Source organism: Necator americanus, chromosome V, assembly GCF_031761385.1.
Source record: "Necator americanus strain Aroian chromosome V, whole genome shotgun sequence".
In the NCBI taxonomy this organism is placed as follows: Eukaryota; Metazoa; Nematoda; class Chromadorea; order Rhabditida; family Ancylostomatidae; genus Necator; species Necator americanus.
The window spans coordinates 3,665,422-3,686,031 of record NC_087375.1 but is presented as its reverse complement, the minus strand read 5'-3'; the positions used below and the strand labels follow the sequence as shown (position 1 = coordinate 3,686,031).

At 38.2% G+C, this 20,610-nt stretch overlaps 1 protein-coding gene across 3 annotated transcripts in view; it reads right to left on the bottom strand.

Annotated features, from left to right (window-relative positions):
• Nucleotides 1-76: 76 nt before the first annotated feature.
• Nucleotides 77-20,610, bottom strand: part of RB195_012827 (uncharacterized protein) — a gene marked incomplete at both ends in the record, with an annotated part of 31,378 nt that continues 10,844 nt past the window's right edge. Inside the window, 18 exons of one of the 3 annotated variants that reach the window (XM_064202386.1) lie at nt 77-264; nt 319-435; nt 1,488-1,625; nt 1,801-1,890; nt 2,357-2,422; nt 4,161-4,169; nt 4,218-4,238; nt 7,061-7,099; nt 9,320-9,455; nt 10,331-10,474; nt 10,587-10,753; nt 11,114-11,267; nt 12,534-12,616; nt 13,846-13,993; nt 15,029-15,131; nt 15,240-15,299; nt 15,369-15,449; nt 16,250-16,361. In XM_064202386.1, the coding sequence (XP_064058265.1) occupies nt 77-264; nt 319-435; nt 1,488-1,625; nt 1,801-1,890; nt 2,357-2,422; nt 4,161-4,169; nt 4,218-4,238; nt 7,061-7,099; nt 9,320-9,455; nt 10,331-10,474; nt 10,587-10,753; nt 11,114-11,267; nt 12,534-12,616; nt 13,846-13,993; nt 15,029-15,131; nt 15,240-15,299; nt 15,369-15,449; nt 16,250-16,361 (1,856 nt within the window). Of the gene's footprint in view, nt 265-318; nt 436-1,487; nt 1,626-1,800; nt 1,891-2,356; nt 2,423-4,160; nt 4,170-4,217; nt 4,239-7,060; nt 7,100-9,293; nt 9,456-10,330; nt 10,475-10,586; nt 10,754-11,113; nt 11,268-12,533; nt 12,617-13,845; nt 13,994-15,028; nt 15,132-15,239; nt 15,300-15,368; nt 15,450-16,249; nt 16,362-20,610 lie in introns of those variants that run through there. The other 2 variants (XM_064202384.1, XM_064202385.1) reach the window with 2 other exon arrangements.

Sequence of the window (20,610 nt, the reverse complement as noted above, 5' to 3'; positions counted from 1 at the left end):
ATGAAGTGCAAGCGAACATCTGGAGATCAAAATCGATCAAAACATTTACCACATAATAACGAAGCAATTATAATATTTATTTAGGTTTTTTCATGCAAAAATTCTTGCAGTCGTTATAAGTCTTGAAATTATTAAAGTTCCCTCCAATACCAAAATAGCTAAATCGTATACAATTCGATAGTCCACTTTGGTAAACGTAACGTCCATAGTGTTTCGTTGTTGTTGTTTCTGAACCCGATGACGCTGGTAGTGAGCAGATGTAGTCTTAAACTTATGTGAACATCAGTTGGATTTCGATATAGTTTCTATTTAGATTACCTTTCATTGGACAACATTTGTTGTTCTCATTGCAAGCGTAACCCACTTCGCATCCGTTATCACAGCTTTTGGCCATGTCTGGTAACTTTGCGTCCGTTAGAAGTTTGCATTCTTGTACTGAAAATAATGTTGGAATATTTAAGAAAGAAGAAAAACATGTTCAAATTTTCTGTGTAAAACCTTGAGTTTTCAGTTTATTGCATTTATTTATGTAAAACAAAGCAACACACGGCTGTTTTACATGGTTCCTCACTAAGAGGAGTTGAGCGCCATCACGCTCATCCTCGTGAATTGCATCTGTACCTGAATCTACTGGTGGAGAGGTTCCAACATCTTCAGCTTCGTAAGAGACTGTCTTTATCTGTTCTTCTTGGATGCTTCTTGGATCTTTTGGATCTTTGGATTCTTTTGGATCTAATTGCAGAAGTTAAAAAAAGAGGAGAAAACATTGTACGCAAACTGCACTTTTCAATGTTGGGGTTACGGTGTAAGGCAAGTGCTGCATCTGCACATTTTGTATCATCCTGCGAACAATTTGAAAATAATCTTTGTTGTTGATGAATTATTGCTGATGCACGCTCTAAGTATGAAAAATAAAAACTCAAAGTTAGTCGAGAATTAAAATCTTAGCAAGTGGGAGAAATGTCTGTTTAATTGATGCAACCTGCATACTAACAAACTACTCATACGTAAAACCACAGAGTTCTTTATTCTCCAAGCGTGTTTTTTGCTTGCAAAGAGAAAAAACTACCGATTTTCCACAAACTGATTTACAATGAGCGAACTCCTAGGCGATGAACCCTAAACAAGGTTTTGAAGTGCTCTGTTCAGTTTTCTGCGAGTTTTTAGGTGAGTTTTTGAACTGGATGGAGTCAACTGAGTGTGTGTGCCATGAGTGAAAGTCGTCTAAATGGGTCTTCTCTCAATGGAAAAAGTGCCTTTGAACCTTCATTTTTGTTATTTACAATATTTTTTTCCGAAAGCTGTCAGAAAAAGAGGAAGATAACTAAACGACGCCTCGAATGGAAGAGGGCAAGTATACAGATTTCTTGTTAGGGCAATAGTGGCAGCTGGCCTGTGGTCAGAATATTGTGGAACTATATTTCATCCTGTACTCGTTCCTAATGCGGATTCAATATGTTTACCAGTTGAAAATGTTCAAAACGAACCTATTGATCCTTGCTGCGCTGAATTGGTCGTATTTCCTTTACCTTTACTTCCTTTACATTGTTCTTTGCACTTTTCTGCTGTGTCAAATCGGTTCTCGTTACCGCCGCAACCACGAAACATCATCGGTTGACAGACCCCTCAAGAAAAAGTGCAAAATACGAAAAAAAAAGAACGAAACAGGAAGATGATCATCGGCCGACAGACCTCTTTAAAAAAAAGTGCAAAACAAACAAACAAAAAATCGAAATAGGAAGATGTTTGCGACATTTCCTACGCAACCTCTGGTAAGAAATTTATGAAAGATGTCCTCACCTAGTCGCGTATCGTAGTAGAAGCCTACTCGTTCAGGCTTTTCACAGGAATAACCTTTATCGCGTGGCAAATGACAGTTGACACTAGTACCTGAAGTGTAAAATGCATCAACATGCTCTTGTTATAAAATCTGTCTTGAAACTGCGCATCGCTGCTATAAGACGGGTCAAAACGACATGAAGTACGGCGTTGTTGCGTAAGCGGCTGCGCTCGACGCGACGCGGTGAAGCTAGCGGTTGGAATCGAGGCGGGACCATCAGAAGACATTCGGGAACATTGGCTCGTATGATATTTGATGGTAACGCTCGAGAAATTATGGAGGATGGAATTCTTTTCTTTACCAATATACACACCATTTATCTATTATTATTATTTATTATTATTCTATTTGTCCACGAACTGCAACAATGAGTGATAATAGGAAGGGTTACTCCTCGATCGCTGCCGCTACGCTCCACCTACGCCACTGCATCGAGCTTCAGGTGGTTTTGACCCGATTATAGTTTTTTTTTCTACGGCAGTCAGTTCAGTGGCGGTTTGAGAGCTCAAAACCTACCTTGTACTATGAGGATGGATATGATGGTAATCTGTAATGCTGCTACGCTCGGATTGCACCTCATACCTGCAATACATCCATATGATATATATTGCAAAGTTTTTTTCCAGGAAATGATTCACGAGGCGATCTTTCTCCTTTGGTTATTGGTTTTTTTTTAAACAGGATGTGATCTCTAGTAAGAATAACGTATTGAAACTATTGGATAACTCTAATATTAGATTTAGGTGGCCATAACAGAAGAAGACATTCGGGAACATTGGATCGTATGACATTTGATGGTAATGTTCGAGAAATTATGGAGGATGGAATCCTTTTACCAATATCCAGACTATTTATTTATTATTATATTATATATTATTAATACATTTATTCATTTACTTTTTATTTATTTATTATTTTATATGTATTTACCAGATTACGGACCTGAAATACAGAATCTGAAACGAAGTTCGCGTTAAAAAATGTGTCTCCCCGCAAAAATCCAGGGATTTTAGAAATAGCTCCTCATGCTTTAAAGGGCCAGTCTTGTTGTGTAAAATTCAGGCGAAATTCTAGTGAGCTCTGTTCAATCTTGTTTTTTTTTTGTTTTGTGGCACACCTGCAGGTGTTTTCAATAAATACGTAAGTAAACAAATAAATAAATAAATAGAATGCATTCAAAACCATTATTCCGCTACCAAAAAAAAACATTTGCAAGGGTGACTTACGTACGTCCACAAAACGAGTGTATTACTCCCAAAAAAAACTTGCGAGTTACCAACAGCGAAAGATTCTATCGCTTCCTTAGAGACACGTGCCCTGATTTTCTAAGGTCGCAAGTCATTTCGTCGTCGAACGTGTTTTCGCAGATCTCGTGGAGTTTGATAGCTTTGAGCGGTGAAGTCTCAACTTGTTGAAATCCACTGGTTCTGCTCTTGTTTGGTGTTAAAAGATCCGAAATTCAGGAAATTTTCAGGATTCTGCCTTTAAATAGCATAATCTTCCCTTCTTTCTTTTTCAGACTCGTTTTTTTTTCGCGTTTTTTGTGGAACTATTAACTAGTAAATGGTGATTTAAAGAGAATAAAAAAGAGACCTAAGGAGTTTAGAAGTCCTAATGACCCAAAATATAAAATAAATATAAAATATTAATATAAAATAAAATAAAATATTAAATATAAAATAAAAATACAGTCTCAGGGACTAGAACTGATTATTCATGCACAAATTTAAGGTTCCACACATTTTTCGGGAAAATTCCATCTATCCTTGGAACACTGACAAGCAAATTTCGCACTACTTAACGGAGAAGTACAATGATTTTGCTTATAGACATAGGTGCATATAGGGAGAAGCCGGACCCTCCTCAGTTGAAGGGGGTTTAGCTCATGTGGTGGAGCTCAAGTGAAGGAGATCTTTTCCCCAAGCGTTCGAAAGTGAAGGGGGTCAGAGCACTGGCTCCGACTATCGCATCTATGCCTACAAAGATTAACCGGGTTTATTTCCTTGTCTGATTTCTTGTTGAAAATTATATGATAAAAATTAAAAAAAAAAACCAAAATACACAAAAACATTCAATAAGGTGTGAGCTGGATTTGTTCTGCTTCTGCTGACAACGAGGTTTTGGTGAAACTTTTTGACAACCTCATCCTTAAAATGTTAAGAGGGCCTTTAAAGGGTCTTCAAAGGTGTCAAAATGATTTTTTTTGGTTTTTGATGTTATTCTATGCTATTCTAATCAAACTCCTCTTTCTCCTTGCCAAACTTCGATATGTAGTCCTAAGTACACCACGCAAGAACTCCAAATAGGAAAACAAACTTACCAGCCTCACCTGATTAATGGGGTTGTTGAATCACCGCGTACTTTCTTTCAATTCTACAGGTCTTTCGATTCAAGGCGACTGAAAAGTACACACCACACAGTATTCTGGATGTAATTAGAACAATATCGAAGCTTGGTAAGGAGAGAGGAGGAGTTTGATGGGATATGCGAACTTTGAGTCATTTTCTGGCCTTTGATGAAAGCGAGGTTGTTGAAAAATCGGGCCATAACTGAAGTTTCACCAGGACCTAGTTGGAAAAACAAGAAAACATAAATCCTCAGCTCACAATGCTGAAGTTAGGAAGAGGATAGGACTCAGAGGTTGGGAGTTCTTCGCTTCATTTTCTAAGCCTACACAGTTCTGGATGGTACGTAGACAACAAAGATTCAGAGATTAGAATCTCCAAACTTCATTTTTTTTTTGCTCCTTTAAAAGGGAAGGCTGCGGAAATGAACAACTTATAGACTTCACAACTTGTTTTCAAGAAACAGATTGGAAAAAAATTGTTCTCGTCAGTATTGGTTTGTCACATTTGGGATGTTGTTTTAAATTTCATCTACAGAAACGTGTCAGCTGATAAACAAGTTTTTTGCAACTTGGATTGATTAGACCCGTTTCGAAGGGTTTGAAAAAAAAACGGAAAAGTAGGAAATCAGTTAATTTTGTACATCCTAGATTATTGATTCAACATTATAGGTGTTTAGTTTTTTTTTTCGGGAGACCAAAGGACAATAGTATACAGTAAGAAAATATGTTACGGTTAAAGCGATAGGCAAAAATCCAAACAACATTCGAGTATCAGTGATGAATGAGGGAACACATAATGTACTTTTGTAGTTTTGTCTGCTCATGAATGAAATCTGAGCTAAAGAAAATTCACTGGCACGGCAAAGATTGACGTTATTAAAGAAGAAAACAAGTCATAGGTTTCCAAGGATTTTTATAATTTTTTTCGATATTTGCAAATCCTTAGTAGAAATTAGACTCACGAGGTCAATAATTGCCGGCAATAACTCGCCAAAACAGTGGGAACCTGTGACTGTTCCAACACCCACTCCCCCCATCGGAAAATTTTAAACAGCAACAAAATAACAACCTCATAATTGGTGTTTCAAATTCAAATTCTTCAGTTTGCGGGGCCGAGCTGCAAAGTTGGCACCATTTATTTATTTATTATTGTTATTATTTGACAGTCTGAAAAATTTCATGCGAGATCGTTTATGCTATTATTACTATTATTATTATTACTCGGTGCTTTCCCTAGAACTAGGAACTAGGACTCTTTTCCTTTATGTTTCTGGAACATTACTCATTCTTAACACTTAGAGATTGCGGAGGAACACTTCCTAGATAATTACACACCACACGGTTAGAGGGGGTTGACCGTATGGAATGATTTTGGAAGAGAATATCAGGGTAGAGGTGCACGTTTATCTGAAAAATGCCCTTTTTTTGGAGTGATTGCTTGGAAATGGAGGGGAAAAGCATCTAAAACCCAAAAGCGGTAGGACACCCATGCACACATCTGGAACTTAAAGTCGATCTTTAATGCAAAAATATTTCCACCGAACTTCCACTTGTCCGCATTGGTGAAGTACATATTGCGGCGAGTGATTGGTTTTTTTCTTTTTCTTAAAATATCAAAAGGTTCCAAACACCAGGATCGTGAATTTTTGCAGGAGAAATCGCGTTCACATACATAGTTAACTTATAATGTATGTATAAGTTATAATATTTATAATATATTATAGTTAAGTTATAATATTTACTAATCGATAATACGTGAAAAAATCAATGAGAAAATTGTAATATCATTTAGCAATGTCTCAAACTTGACGGTACATGGAGCAATTATCTCCTTTAGCTGTTTCCTTGCCCTGAAGCTCTTTAAAACGTTCTTTCTGGCTTTTCCAGAAGAAGCTGGACAGTGAAATTATATACAATGTTTGGTTTGAATTTGTTTCATAGAATCTAGATGAAAAATTTCACAAGTAATGAATTTTAAAACGATCATTTAAGTTGAAATGTGGATTCGTGCTGAGAATTAGATACTGAACTGAATCAACAGCGAATCCACAATAAACAGGTTTCCTCATTACTCGTTCTCACCCTCAAAAATCAAAATAAGTGCAATAATCTTTCTACATTTCCATCTTTCTAGCTGAAACAACCGTTTTTTCGCAAATTATTACACATTAACAGAACGATACAGTAATTACAAATAGTGGAAAGGGTAAAAAAGAGAAGCCTTTGCTACGTTTTCCACTGCCGGTAGTATGGATGCATTGTTGGGAACATTTTGGTGTTTATTCCATTGCTACCACCCTATTGCTGAATAATTCGCAATAATTTTCAATAAAAATTTGAGTAGTAATAATAAAGAAAAAGAAAATTAGTTTCTGAAGCAGGCTTCCCACTGAAAATTGTGACTTGAATTATTGAGAGAGAAATAATCTAAGATGAGAACGAGTCGCCGAGGAGACGAACTTTGTTGCGGACAACATTGTTCGTTCAATTCCAGTCTCCAACAAGTAATTTTATAGTAATTTTCTGGGTGCTTTTACAAAATAGAAGTATTACTACAAAATAGAAGTATGAAATTCTATCTGCGATAGAGGTCAATTCAAAAGAAAGGCCATTTGACAAGAAGAAAAATCTCAAATAATATCTCTGCCGAACTTTCGTGGATCTATCTATGTTTTCTTGTTATTCCAACGAGGTTTAGGTGAAACTTTATTATTGGCCTGACATTTCGACAAACTCTTCTTCATCAAAGGCTTGAAAATGGATCGAGGTCTTTGATGCCAAGCATATCCCATCAAAGTCCTCCTCTCTTCTCGCCAAGCCTCAATATTGTTCTAAGTACACCACGCAGACCTTCAAAAGGAAAACAAACTGACCAGTCTCACCGACTGACGGGACTGGTGAACTGCCGCGTTCTTATAGATTGTCAGCAAGCCGAATGAGATCTACGCACTGCGCAGAATCCTTAATTGTTCTGGATAACGTTAAGGAAGTGCATGTGGGACAATCTTATAGCTCACAGAGTGTTACGAACGGCGATCATAAAAACGAGTTTGTCGAAACGTCAGGTCTATAATAAATAAAGTTTCACCTAAACCTCGTTGGCATTGCAAGAAAACATAAATGCACTTCCCAATGCCAAGGTTTCAAGAAGAGAGGACTTGGAGATTATCGTGGATCTATTTTACATCTTAACAATTTTCTCACCCAGTCCTATATTAAAACAATCTTCTCTTCAAAACCATGGTGGAGCTATAATTAGAAGCAAGGGGTGGGCATAAAACTGGGAATAAATTGTTAAAATATAGGTGCTTACTACGATTTTACTACTTAGGGAGACATTTTGATTTTTTGGAGACAGGGAGACATTTTGATTTCAAAAAGACACAGTAGGGAGACATTTTGATTTCAAAAAGACACAGTTCTCCTGTGATCGCTTTAGGAGACGTGTGGTGTTCTGGGAAATAGCAAAAGAGAAAACTAAGAAATGGACTGAAATCTTTCTTCTTCACTTGAAACTTAGGAGACTTTTTCCATATTTTTATACCTCAAAATACAATAATAATTAGCAATAATATGAGTAAATGATTAACGACATAAAAGAACGATTTATTTAAAGTCGTGACTGAACGGCAAACGAGATGAAAACATGTTACGGCGAGCAACGGGTGTTTTGATCGTAGAAGAAAACCAGTCCGTTTTCTTGACACCGTCATGACCGCGAGTCTTCATGACGTTAATCAGTACAGCGCTGATGGAGCGCCTCCTTCGATTTGCACATAATTCGTATTATTGAATCAAGTTACTGGTTTGTGTGGAAAATGTATCTTTCAGGAAAATCTTGTGTTCTTGTGGATTCTTTCAAGGAAACTTGGACTGAACTCTGTAGTCTGATCAGAGTCATTTACGGATAGTTTAAGAAAATTTACCACATTTTTTTTCAAAAACTGTATAGATACGCAAACAAAGCAGGCTCAATTTCCTTTTAGAAGTTGATTATTACATTAATCAATATTTTTTCCTATTAAACTACAAACAATGAAAAATAATGAATAATAAAAAGACAGATATTTACAGAAAACAAGTTATAAAGAGGAAAGGAGGGTTGAAGGAGGGTTTTTTATGATCGATGACGAATATTTCCTCCCTATTGGTGGGCTGAGACTATTCCCAGACGCGGTCCTTCGCTGAACTCCATTGTCCTTGAGCATAGTTCTGCCCAATCTTCATTCTTCTTCAGCTGGTACATTCGTGGTATTTGAAGGAAATTTTGAGGAAAATAACAATATAAGACACATTTTGCAGTGCGTTCTTTAAAAAAACGGCAATAACTGAGTTAACAGCGGGGAAACTTAAGGAATTTGACAGAGAGGTTTTTTCTACGAGATCGGTAGTTTGAAAAAAGTGCCGAGACAAATCCCATCGAATTTCACCACTTGGCGGCGCTAGGACACCTATCTAACGCCGTTGGACCCGTCTCACTGCTTTCTGGAACTTCGTTACATACGCGTGACAGAATAAGCCCGTTATTATATACCATGATAGAAATTGGATTGTGGATGATAGACGACAACGGACTTGCTTGCATTTTGTCACGTAATATGTTGCATCGTTGGGGAGACGGGTCACACAAGACTGCTTCATTATTATTATTTATTTATTATTATTCGTCTTTTTCTGGATTCCTAAAATAGATTGGAACTAATCACTCTCGTGACCTCTTCTCCCTCTCTGTGTGGGAAGAGAACTAGACTGATATCATCGGTTTTATGATACTCTCATGCGTGAATTGTTCCCCAACAAATAGTAGAGAAGGCCTAGACTTTATTAAAATGAGAAATAAAAGTCAATGAAGAGTTTCATGCAAGCAAAGGAAGACATATGTAATAAATAACAAATTTCACAAGATGGATTCGCATAGCGAGATCTATAACAACCCGTTGAGAAATATTTGCATAGCAAAAAATACCCGTGAAGATGATAGCAAGCGATAACTTTGGCTCATTAAGTGCAGCACAGATGGAAAAGCAGAATAGAAAAGAAGCATTAAGGATGAGAACGTGCAAAGAGTGCGAAAAATTAGTGCGAAACGTTTTGAATGTGAAAACATCAGACATGGGCATGTTTATGGAAACCATGGCTTGTCTTCCCAATGAGAATCGTTTTGAATGCTCGACGAAATTCCGTGTTAAAAATCGTGTAGATAATTGGATTCATGAAAGAGTTCATGTAACCGATCCAAGTGCAATAAAAGAAGAGATCGAAGCCGACCTGTAAACGAATCTATGAATTTACAAAAAGAAAACATTGATGTATGAATAAAAACATGCTTTTTCCTCCAAAGAGCGCGTGAATGATGAATAGACGCGCGTGGGAACGGCGCTTATTCCTACGAACCACGTTAGAACGCGACCCTCGTACAAGCCCAGTTCCCTCAGCAGCATATCTAACGATATGAAATACTGTACAACTGCGTAAGCGACTGCTCTCGAAGCGGCGCGCCGGAGATGGCTGTTGGAATCGAGGTGGGACCATCGGCGAACTGCAACTGCAGGGTCCTCACTCGATCCTAACACCACAACGCTTCATCGCGCCGCCGCGTGCGCAGCCGCTTACGCAACTGCACCGTGCTTAAAGGCATCACCCCAGGAATCTGAGGTGGTGCAGATTTCAGGTGGAGTATTCGTATACGGGATGGGAGACTATGGAGAGGAGGGTGATTCCGTCCATTTCTTGCTAATTGCCGTAAAAAACGGCCCGTAAGATGCAGCGCCGCAAATGGCTGGCGCGCTCCAGTCGAACTCCCTGTAGAAAATAGTGCGCCGGAACGCTCGAAGCCGTATCTTCCGGGCCGTTTTTTACGGCAATTAGGAAGAAATGGACGGAGTCACCCCCCTCTCCATAGTCTCCCATCTCGTATACGAATACTCCACCTGAAATCCGTACCACCTCAGACTCGTGGAGTGATGCCTTTAATGTCGTTTTGACCCTACTATATGTGCATGTCGATAAAAATGCGTATTTCATGTTATTTATGAAGAAAATTATGTTTTTTTTTGTTACATAAATTGTCGTTAAGAAATCCATAGAGAGGTTCAATGACTGCTGTATTAAAAAACAAACACAAACAAAGCTTTAAAAATCACCTGGCAAAATTCCTTATTTAGTAGTATACAAACTGCGTTGACAATGTTGATGAAGAAGAACGGTACCCAACAGATGAGAAACACACCGACTACGACACCAAGAGTCTTTGTCGCTCTCTTCTCTTTTCGTTGCGATTTTGAGACCTCAAATTCATTGCGATTTTTTCAAAAGGAACCATAAACCTTTGTTTGGAAAAAGGAATTCACTATGGAAGTGCTGATTCCACGAATTAAAAAAATATAGAATCACATGTACCTTCCTTTTTAAGCTTTGCTCATGTCTAAGTGTCTTTTTTGCAATTTTGCTGGCAATTCCATTTCGGACACTTTTGAATGATTGTTGCTGGGATTCGGTGGACTTAAGGGAGGTTTTCTTCTGAGAATTTTCGGTAGTTTCGGATCGTTTTCCTTGGTCATTTTCGTCTGAAAAAAAAACATTTCATTGAATGTTACCGGGAAACTAAGAAAGTCTATTTTCTTTACATCATTCGTAAATTCGTGGTATTTGAAGGAAATTTTGAGCAGAATAACGAAAATCAATCACAATTTTCTAAAAAAAATTTCTTTTTCTTTTTTGCATTCTTAAGAAAACAGAAGTACATAGCTGAGTTAAGAGCTAGAAAATTAAAAGAATTTGACAGAGAGGTCGGTAGTTTGAAAAAAGTGATGTATCATTAATTAAAAAGCGTAGCAGAAAAACAAGAGAGTTGTCTCCTTTTTAAATAACGAAACATTTCCTAAGGATTAATTTACGCTGGATATTTTTTTTCTAATTGAAAGTACCTGTTGTTGTGGATTTTTCGAGAATCCGTACGGAGAGTGGTTTTTCTTCGACCGAGAGTTGTGTAGGCTTCTGTGCTTGTGAGGATTTTCTTTCCATGTCCATTGTGGGAATATCGGACATTTCACGTACAAGCATAGCAAATTTAACCGTGTGCTAAACGATAAGTAGAAATCGATGCTAATAAATTCATAGCAAATTTATTTCAGTTTATAATTTTTTTATATATGTAATTAATGTAATCATGTTAATGTAATTAGTTATCTTTTTACTTTAACTTTAATTTATGTATGTTAATGGAGTTATCTAGGGGCGGGTGTAGTGTAGCGGTTAGAGGTTCCGCTTCCTGCACGATCGATCGGAGGTTCGAATCCGCCCTAGTGCTCACCAAGCCTTTCATCCCTCCGGGGTCGATAAATTGGTACCAGACTTGTCTGGGAGGATAAAAACACTGACTTGACACATCGGCTAGCCACCGCAAGTCATTGTATAGGCCAGATACACGTTCGTAAACCTCAAACGATTCTGAATTGAAGTGAACGTGGGGGCGCATCCCAAGCGGATTGATTAACGCCAGAAACTTTAAACTTTTACTAATGGAGTTATCTACATACTTCATCGATATTTCTTAACTTCATTTGCAGTTGCGCCAATCTTTTGAAATTTTGAAAGGATTGGTGCATAAAAATTAAAGTGACATAAAACATGAACATTTGAATACACCTTAGAGTGATCTCTAATTAAATAAAATTCTAAAATTCATAACGAATAGTTCATCCATTAAACTGGAAACGTTGACATCATCCTTAGAGAGATTTTATAAACCATTATTTGATATGATATGCGGAGAGAGCACCGCGCAGTTCTCACGGAGAACGAAACGCTTCACCCTCGATGCGGCATGTTTAACGCCGACTGTATTTCATTAGTGTAGATAACATAGCATAGTCGGGTCAAAATGACATGGAGCACAGACAGTTGCGTAAGGGGTTGCGCTCGAAGCGGTGCGGAGTGAAAATGTAATTGGGGCACTCACTTGCGCTCTTGTTTCTGAAGGATCTATTTTTTTCTCTTAATAACGTTAGCTTGCGTGTCATAGAGGCTGTAAGACTAATGTTTAGGTCTTAGCGCCCCGACTAATTCAGCTACTAACTTCCAGAAATAAGAGCGCGACTGAGTGGTACCTCCGTCCTAACCACGTTTTACTCTGGTGCGATTGAGCATAGCGGTTAAAATCGAAGGGGGACCCTTGCTAGCACCAACCATCGCTGCAGTTCGCGACGGTCCCACCTCCTCCATCTCAACTGCTATCAAAACTGCGTCGCTTCAAGCACAGGCCTACGCGATCGCACCGTGCTTCATGTCGTTTCAAACAGATTATAACATATAACACATCAGGATAATAACTTTATGAAAAGAAACCTGTGAGTCCGTTGGAGTCTCGACAACTGGATTCTCAAACGTGGTCGCTCCGCAGTCTTCTGGTGAGGTCAGAAGTTCGCCGCCTATAGTTTCAAAAATCACTTCCAAGGATATCGATATTTTTAGTCGTAAAGGATAAATTGTTTGGTATTAAACGATTCTCTTAAAGTACCCCATAACGTTCGACTTCGGACTATAATCGTTTGAGTTATGGACACGTAACATTCAACACAATGACTTGCTTGGACCAGCCTACGTATAAAGTCAGCGTCTTTATTCTTCCATACAAGTCTGGCTGCAAACGTTTGACCCTGGATGGATGAAAGGCTCGGTTGATCTTACTCTATCTTTACTAGTCCGCTACATCTAGTCTAACTTAAGAACTTTCTAACAACGCTTTCTAGAAAAATTCTTAGCTACTAGGGAGAGTGTTTTATTCTTGAAATTTATGAGTTGATTGACGTTAGCGCAGTTGGAAAGAGATTTTGCTGTTGCTACACGATCGATCAGTGGTTCGACTCCGCCCTAGTGCTCACCAAGCCTTTCATCCCTCCGCGGTCGATAAATTTGTACCAGACTTGTCTGGGAGGATAAAAAACACTGACTTGACACATCGGCTGGCCACCGCAGGTCATTGTACGGGGGCAGTTACACTTTCGGAAACCTCGAACGATTCTGAATTGAAGTGAACGTGGTGGCGCATCCCAAGCGGATTTATTAATGCCAGACACTTCATCCTTTATTGATTGATTGACCGGAGTTGAACTTAACTTCAGATGAATGATTTGATTAGAGCCGAGCCATGGATGAACGACTGTAGCATCTTTTATCTGGAGCTAAGCTTAAGCTAATAAGATTTACGTTTGTTTACTTAGCCAATAAGTTCTATGTGCGGAAAACAAAAGGAGAATTTTGCCATTTTCACATTATAATAGGCCAAAAAAATATTGATTAGTTTCCCTCGAAGAGAAAAAACCATTAAATTCATAATGTAGCGTTGCTCATTGAAATATACAGACTTCATTTAACATGCATCACAACATATATCACATGGGGACCTGTTATGCTACCGTATGACGTTTATTGGACGCATGTCGATTAAAAAAATGCATGTCGCATGTGGACTTACAACAGCGTCATAGTCATTTTGGAATTTTTGGGAAGCGCGAGCAATTGATCCAACGACCATACCAACTGACGCGAAACACAAGAACTTATTTGAATTTCCAATGGGGGATTAATGCCACTGACACTTTTGTCCTTTATCCTTTATCCTTTATAAATGGATAATTTCATAATTTCCTTCACTTACTATTAGCCGTTGTACTTCTACTATAATGAGCAGCATCCGTTTGTGCCGGTGATATGGGTTCACTTTCATTTTTTCCCGATGCTGGTTTCCCTGGTTTCATCTTTGATCCATCTGGATTATACTGTACCATTTGATTGGCAAGCACCATCTGAAATAATCTCGAAGTGAAGGAGTAGCGTAGAGATTGAGGTAAATATTCTACACCGGGTTATTTTAGATGTTTGGTTGTTAGGAAGAATATCATTTTTAGTTCTTATTTGTCCAATAATCCATGTATGATGAGGCAAGCAGCGCTAAAAACCCCGTAGAACTCTTCTAGAAAAGAGTTTTCTGAGTTTTTGCGACGGCAACCACTCAATCACTCAAAGAGGGATTGAGGATACGCAAGCGCACGTAGATTATAACCAAAATTACTGGAAGAAACTCTACGACGCGTTGAAATTTCGTTAATTTTGTGGCTATACGGATTCATGTTCATGTCCTTTGAAAAATGAAAAGCAAAGTTTTATTTAGTATTTCAAGTAATTCTTATTACTGTAGAGAAGTGGTGTGTTCCTAATATGGAGTTGGCTGTGTAGCAAATTGCACTGTACTGTTATTCAATACCGTAGAATATTCTCTTGAATTGTATTCTCTGTACACAATGTAACGATGCTTGCAGTTTAGCGAACACGGTATCATTATAAAAGACGTAGACACTATCTGGATGGCAAAGGAATGAAATGATCTGCACATTCAAATGCAGCGTATGAGGAGATTGACGTGGTACGTGGAAACCTCAGGGAAAGCACAGAGTTCGGGAAGTAATCTACGGAAACGAGCTCGGTCCAGCTTATCCTTCCCTAATCGTCGTAAAAAAACGGCGTGGGAACGGCGTTTGTCCCTACGGGGCACGTTAGAACGCGCACGCTCACGTACACGCTCCGCCCCGGCCGCTCAGCAGCCCTCAGTACCTCGTTGATTTCATTTGAATGGATTGGCGAGAGCGCCTCATTGACGCACACACGCTCGCATGTGGACGCAGCGTGTGCACAACGGTGGTGCGTTCTCACGTACCTCGTAGGAACAAACACGGTTTCCCACACTGTCTTTCAGGCTGTTTAGAAGGTATTAAGCGGGGACACGCTCATATTCGAAATCCACTAGTGCGCCTGATACTGCACGGGTGATAATAAGTACGAACCGTTTCAGTCTCCGGTGATGCGACTTTCCGGAATATTCGAGGACTTCGACGAGAGATTTGCCGTAAGATTGAAGGCAGAATAGCATCATTGCTACGACTTTGCCTATAAAAGTTTCACAAACTACGAAAATGAAATACGAAATTAATTTGATTTCTTCTAGAAAAATTCTCCTCCATGGATTCAGTGACAAAACCACAAGTGAACACTCACTCCAGCACGTGTTCTGAAGTCGTCAATTCATTCCGCGGATTTCTATGCGATTGGCGCTTTCTAAAGAATTGCAAAGATAACTGGGAAGAAAAAAATTCGAAAAAAATGTGAAAATCATCCGACGCTTACTTTGATTTTGATTTTGGTCGAGAATCTCCTGATGAATTTTGTGACGATGTTATTTGTGAATCGTCACCGTTAGAAGATTTTCTGGAAGAAGAAGAAGACAATTCTGGCAGAAATCTTTTCTTAAATTATTGCGACTATGGTAAAAAAAAATCACTTTGAATCTTATACTCTGATATTTCCTGTCGAGAACGTTCTGTCGAATTGAAGCGAATTAGTTACTGGTATTGTTATAACTGGTATATATAAGAGTGTAGTGCATGTTTACTAGTATTTTACATATGAATACAAATTAATTCAGGAGAACAAATTTAATTGATCTTATGTTATAATTAAATTATTTTTTAAGTTATTTAATTTATTTCTAATATCTTAGGATGTAGAGTCAAAAGTGCGCTTCCGTGCCTGATGTCATGAAGAGATCCTGAATGTTTTGGGGAATAAATTAAATATTTTTATTATTTCATTTTTATATATTATTGGTATTTCTTTACTTCCATATATTTTTATATCATTTTTGTATGGTTATTATGATGTGTATTTTTGTGGATTTTTTTTTGCACTTTCACTCTAAATCATGTTATTAATCTATGGGTAATGTGAACCGATCAAAAATATGGAAAATTTGGACTAATCTCTAAGAAAAAAAAAATAAAAGAGAAAGAAAGAAAGGAGAAAAGAGAAAAAAAAAAATGTAAAAATGGAGAAATACTCTCCGTATAGGAATTTGAAGGAAATGCTAGAACATCAAAAACTCTATATGTATATAATTTTATCTGTCTGTTCTCGCCATAACTCCTCGATCCGTTTTAAATCGATTTGGATCGAACTTACCAGGATACTTTTAGTATATGTAATATTCACTAGTAATAATTTTAAACAACCTTGAAAAAGTGAATCCTTCAGAAATGAAATCATTGGTGACGATATTTGCGTTGTCGGACAACGAATCCACGCTTGATCGTGGTGTATTCGATGCGGCACATTCGTTTTCCTCTGCAAAAAAGAAAAATCCTCGATTTCATATCATCATTCTATGGAGAGCGTCCGAAAACTAACACAGACAAGTGACATAGTGACTGCATTTAATAGCACGTGTGTACATAGAAAAAATCTTAGATGAACGTATCATACAGTAGTAGTCATGCCAATTACATAACAAGTTAGTACGTTCGTAGTAGAGTAGCACATTCCATGGAAGCTGACATCGCCTCTAACGTGCCGACTCAGTCAGTCCGAAACCCTCTACACCCCTTCCAGACAATCTTTACCTAGTTCCTCTAGTGGAATGATTACTTTCTAGCAACAGCAACGTTATATGCCTAAACCGAGCTAATTTTTTCCATGAATCTTTTTTTTTGCTTCATTTTCTTCCTCTCCTTCCGTCCTTATTTGAAGCGCCGCCCACGCTGATCTTAACCTTACTACGAATCTGCTACTTGCTCGGTCCGGCTGGTCCTGCTCAATGCAGTGAAGCATTTGAGTCTACATTCAGGGCACGCACGAGCTGTATAACCAGCGCAGTTATACGACGAAAGTTACTCACACCTAGGATCGGTTGTAGCGCAGTCGGTTAGAGGTCCGTTGTGTCAGCACGATCGATGGTTTGAAACTGTTCTAGTGCCAACCAAGCCTTACCTTCCCGGAGTCGATAAATTAGTGTCAGACTTTTCTAGGAGAATAAAAACACAGACTTGTTCATTGGTTCGCCCCCGCAAGTCATTGTATACGCCGACAACCGTTCCAAAAACCTCAACTATTGCGAACTGCAGTGAAATACGTTGGCGCATCTCAAGTGGATTGATACGCCAGTGACTTTATTACTTTTACTCAGACCTTGCAAAACGGTGTTGTTGTCCAGTACACGGCCAAAGCCCAACCAAAATAGGCCAAATACCTTGAGGGATCATGGCATCTTCGGTAATGACTCCACGTTTCGTTACGTTGAACTGGCGGACATTGTCGACCTGAGATACTTGGGTGACCCGGTATCGATGGGAAGTTCATGCGAGACGCCAAGCTTCACAGGCTTCGGAAAAGTGACGTATAGATGGATTCTCTCTGTGAGTCTTGTTGTAGATCGACAAGGATAGGACAGAGCTGTATTCAAGAACGAGACGCCTCATGGAACAACCGCTTTATGGGATAATGTCAGCCCGCAAATTAAAGGCATCACCCCACGAATCTGAGGTGGTACGGATTTCAAGTGGAGGGCTCCTATACGGAGTCGTAGAATATGGAGAGGTGGGTGATTCCGTCCATTTCTTGCTAATCGGTGTAAAAAACGGTCCGAAACAACGGAAAGAAAGGAGTGCACACGGTTGGCGCCGCATCTTCGAGACCGTTTTTACGGCAATCGGGAAGAAATGGACGGAATCACCTCCTCTCCATAATCTGCGATCCCGTATACAAATACTCAACCTGAAATCCCACCTCAGATTCGTGGGATGATGCCTTTAAGTCAAATCGAACTCCATCTATGAGCCTTGGAATTCATATGCACTTCACTATCTCACGATAGAAGCTATGCAAACAACGGAAATATTAAGCCCTTGCAAAGTTCATTTGTTATCTAAGAAATTTCAGATTTTTTGCAAATGTTTTTTCTATTATTACTGTGAATTAGTCAATACAAGAACCTTTTTCCAAAAAAAAAATGGGTTTCATCAATTAACCACCTTTTTTTGTAGTTTTTGTTGAATAACTTGTTGGACTATATAAATCATGCTTGCCATGTTTTTTAAAGGTGATTACAAAAATAATAGTTAGAATCAAGTACAGTACATATATATTAAGAATTTTAGGCCTTTTTTCTTAAATTACCTCGTCTGTGGAGTTTTTCAATAAGCTTTCTGTGAATATAAAAAGCGCTTTGAACAGAAAATTTACTACCGATTGATTTTCATTTCTCACTGGTTTTTCATTTCCATTCGTTACTCAGAAGCTTTTTTTTTGGGAAAAATTTCTTTGGCCTAGCTCAAGAGTATAAACCAGGTTTTTTAATCCTGCAGTTATAAATGGACTACGCAAAATTATTTGATCTATTGCAGTAATTTGTCAACTACATAATAAACCGATGCAAAAATAGGCCCTATCAACCTTCCTCCAGGACCAGGAAACTGAAATAGTCTGTACTTTCGCGCGAAATAATTGTTCCTTTAGACAAAAATATGTTGGGTATCCCATTTACTGGTGAGAATACATATTTCTATCTTATTTCATGTACTGTATCTCAGTAAACTCGAGCGCTGTTTATTTGTTATAAATTAATCCGGAATTCATGTACATACATAAATCTACGCAAGCATATTAGATTAATTTATATGTAGCAACCATTTCTACATAATTTATAACATTTTATTTGCTGTTATTATGCCGACTACACGATTACCGAGAGACAGTAATTTAAATGAAATTAAATTTATTTAAATGAATTTAAATAAATAAACTGCAGACCTTAATTCATTGGTCGGCTTTCAAAGAATACTGAATACTCAAAAAAAACTGTTGGACAAAAAAAAAACAAAAAAAAACTAGCTAAACAAAAAAGACAGCTTTGCTAAGGTGTCCAACAGTTTTTCGGTCCTTGAAAGACTGCTGAAATTTCTTCATTCATGTCCATTTATTTATATTATATATTTATTTTATTATTCTAGTAGAAGACTACGTATCGTTGCCGGATAAATATGTGTGTACTCCATACATCTAGGGTGAATTTTTGAAGTAAAAGTAAAAAAAAAGAGAAAGTACTGTGATATTCCATGGTAGTAGACATTATAAAAAATGGCAAAAGATAAATAAATAGACATTTATTTGTCTATTTGCTCCTATAGTGCAGTTCAAGCGGATGGGATTGGTAAAAACAAACAAGTTTTCTTGCATTAGTATGGTTTAGGCATCATTCCACGAATCTGAGGTGGTACGGATTTCAGGTGGAGTGTTCGTATACGGGATAGTAGATTACGGAGAGGGAGGTCGGAAGATGCGGCTCCGCACAAGGCTGGCGCGCTCCAGTCGAACTCTTCGTAGAAAATAGTGCGCCAGAACGCCCGCAGCCGTATCTTCCGGGCCGTTTTTACGCCAGTTGGGAAGAAATGGAGGGAATTACCCCTCTCTCCATAGTCTCCCATTACGTATACGAATACTCCACTCCTGAAATCCGTACCACCTCAGATTCGTGGGGTGATGCCTTTAACAGAGAATACGACCAAGTCAACCCTCTTAGACTCTTCACCCCTTGAATGAAATTTGCAGCCTTTCTCCGTGTGCAGGGAGTAAACAATAAACATCTACGTGGAAAAATACCTTTTAATGTAATTTAATTAAAATAGTTAATTTAATTTAATCTAATTTTCTTAAACCAAATTACTGTCTTACTAACTAAACTAGTAACATACGGTAATACTAAGCTGTAGCTCACACGAACAACTTGCAGTAACATTGGCCTCTGGTACTATCTTGACTGCTTAACTTTTGGTTCGGGATCTTGTATGGATTAGAAAAAAAGGCTCGATCTAAAAATTGCAAAATATTAAAGATAAAAATATTCATGGGCTTATCCTTCAAAGTTGGTATCGTAAAAGAAAGGTATGTGCATTGAGTTAAAGAGTTTAGGTTAGCTGGTGCTGAAAAGAAATATTTTTTAAATTTGTGAACGTGAAGATTCACCACAGATTTTTTGATGAATATTTATTTATTTATTATTTATTTTCGTTGTTAGAAATGGAGGAGACGTTTTTAATTCTTTTATATCTCCTCGTTCCATATCCTCCCACGGAACTTATTGATGATCGAATTTTGACTTTGTTGTCGCGCTGATATTGTTCACCTGCACTAGATCTTCTACTTAGTAAAAGATACTGGTAGAAAATGGCCTGGGTTTAGTAAATAATGTGGATAATTTCCTAACTTATGCACTTATTAAAATATCCACGGATCCTCGCTGGAGCAACCCCCAGCATTGACTCCCAGCTGGACTAAACAACCTCGTTCAGCTTATTCAAGAATAGAAAACAATTCGTTGGCCGTGAAAGTGCCATTGATGAATAGCACGGGATGGCCGAAAACCCCAATAGACCCACAAGAACGGCTAGGGATTGAGATGAATGAATCCGGACTATGTTATGGAATGTTACGAAGATTCTTTTCCACGATAGCGAGCCAACTAAATGCTGGATTTTTTCCCTATAGAAGGAGAAGCGCGATAATTTTCGAGAATAGGAGAAAAACGGCGACTCTCCGCCGC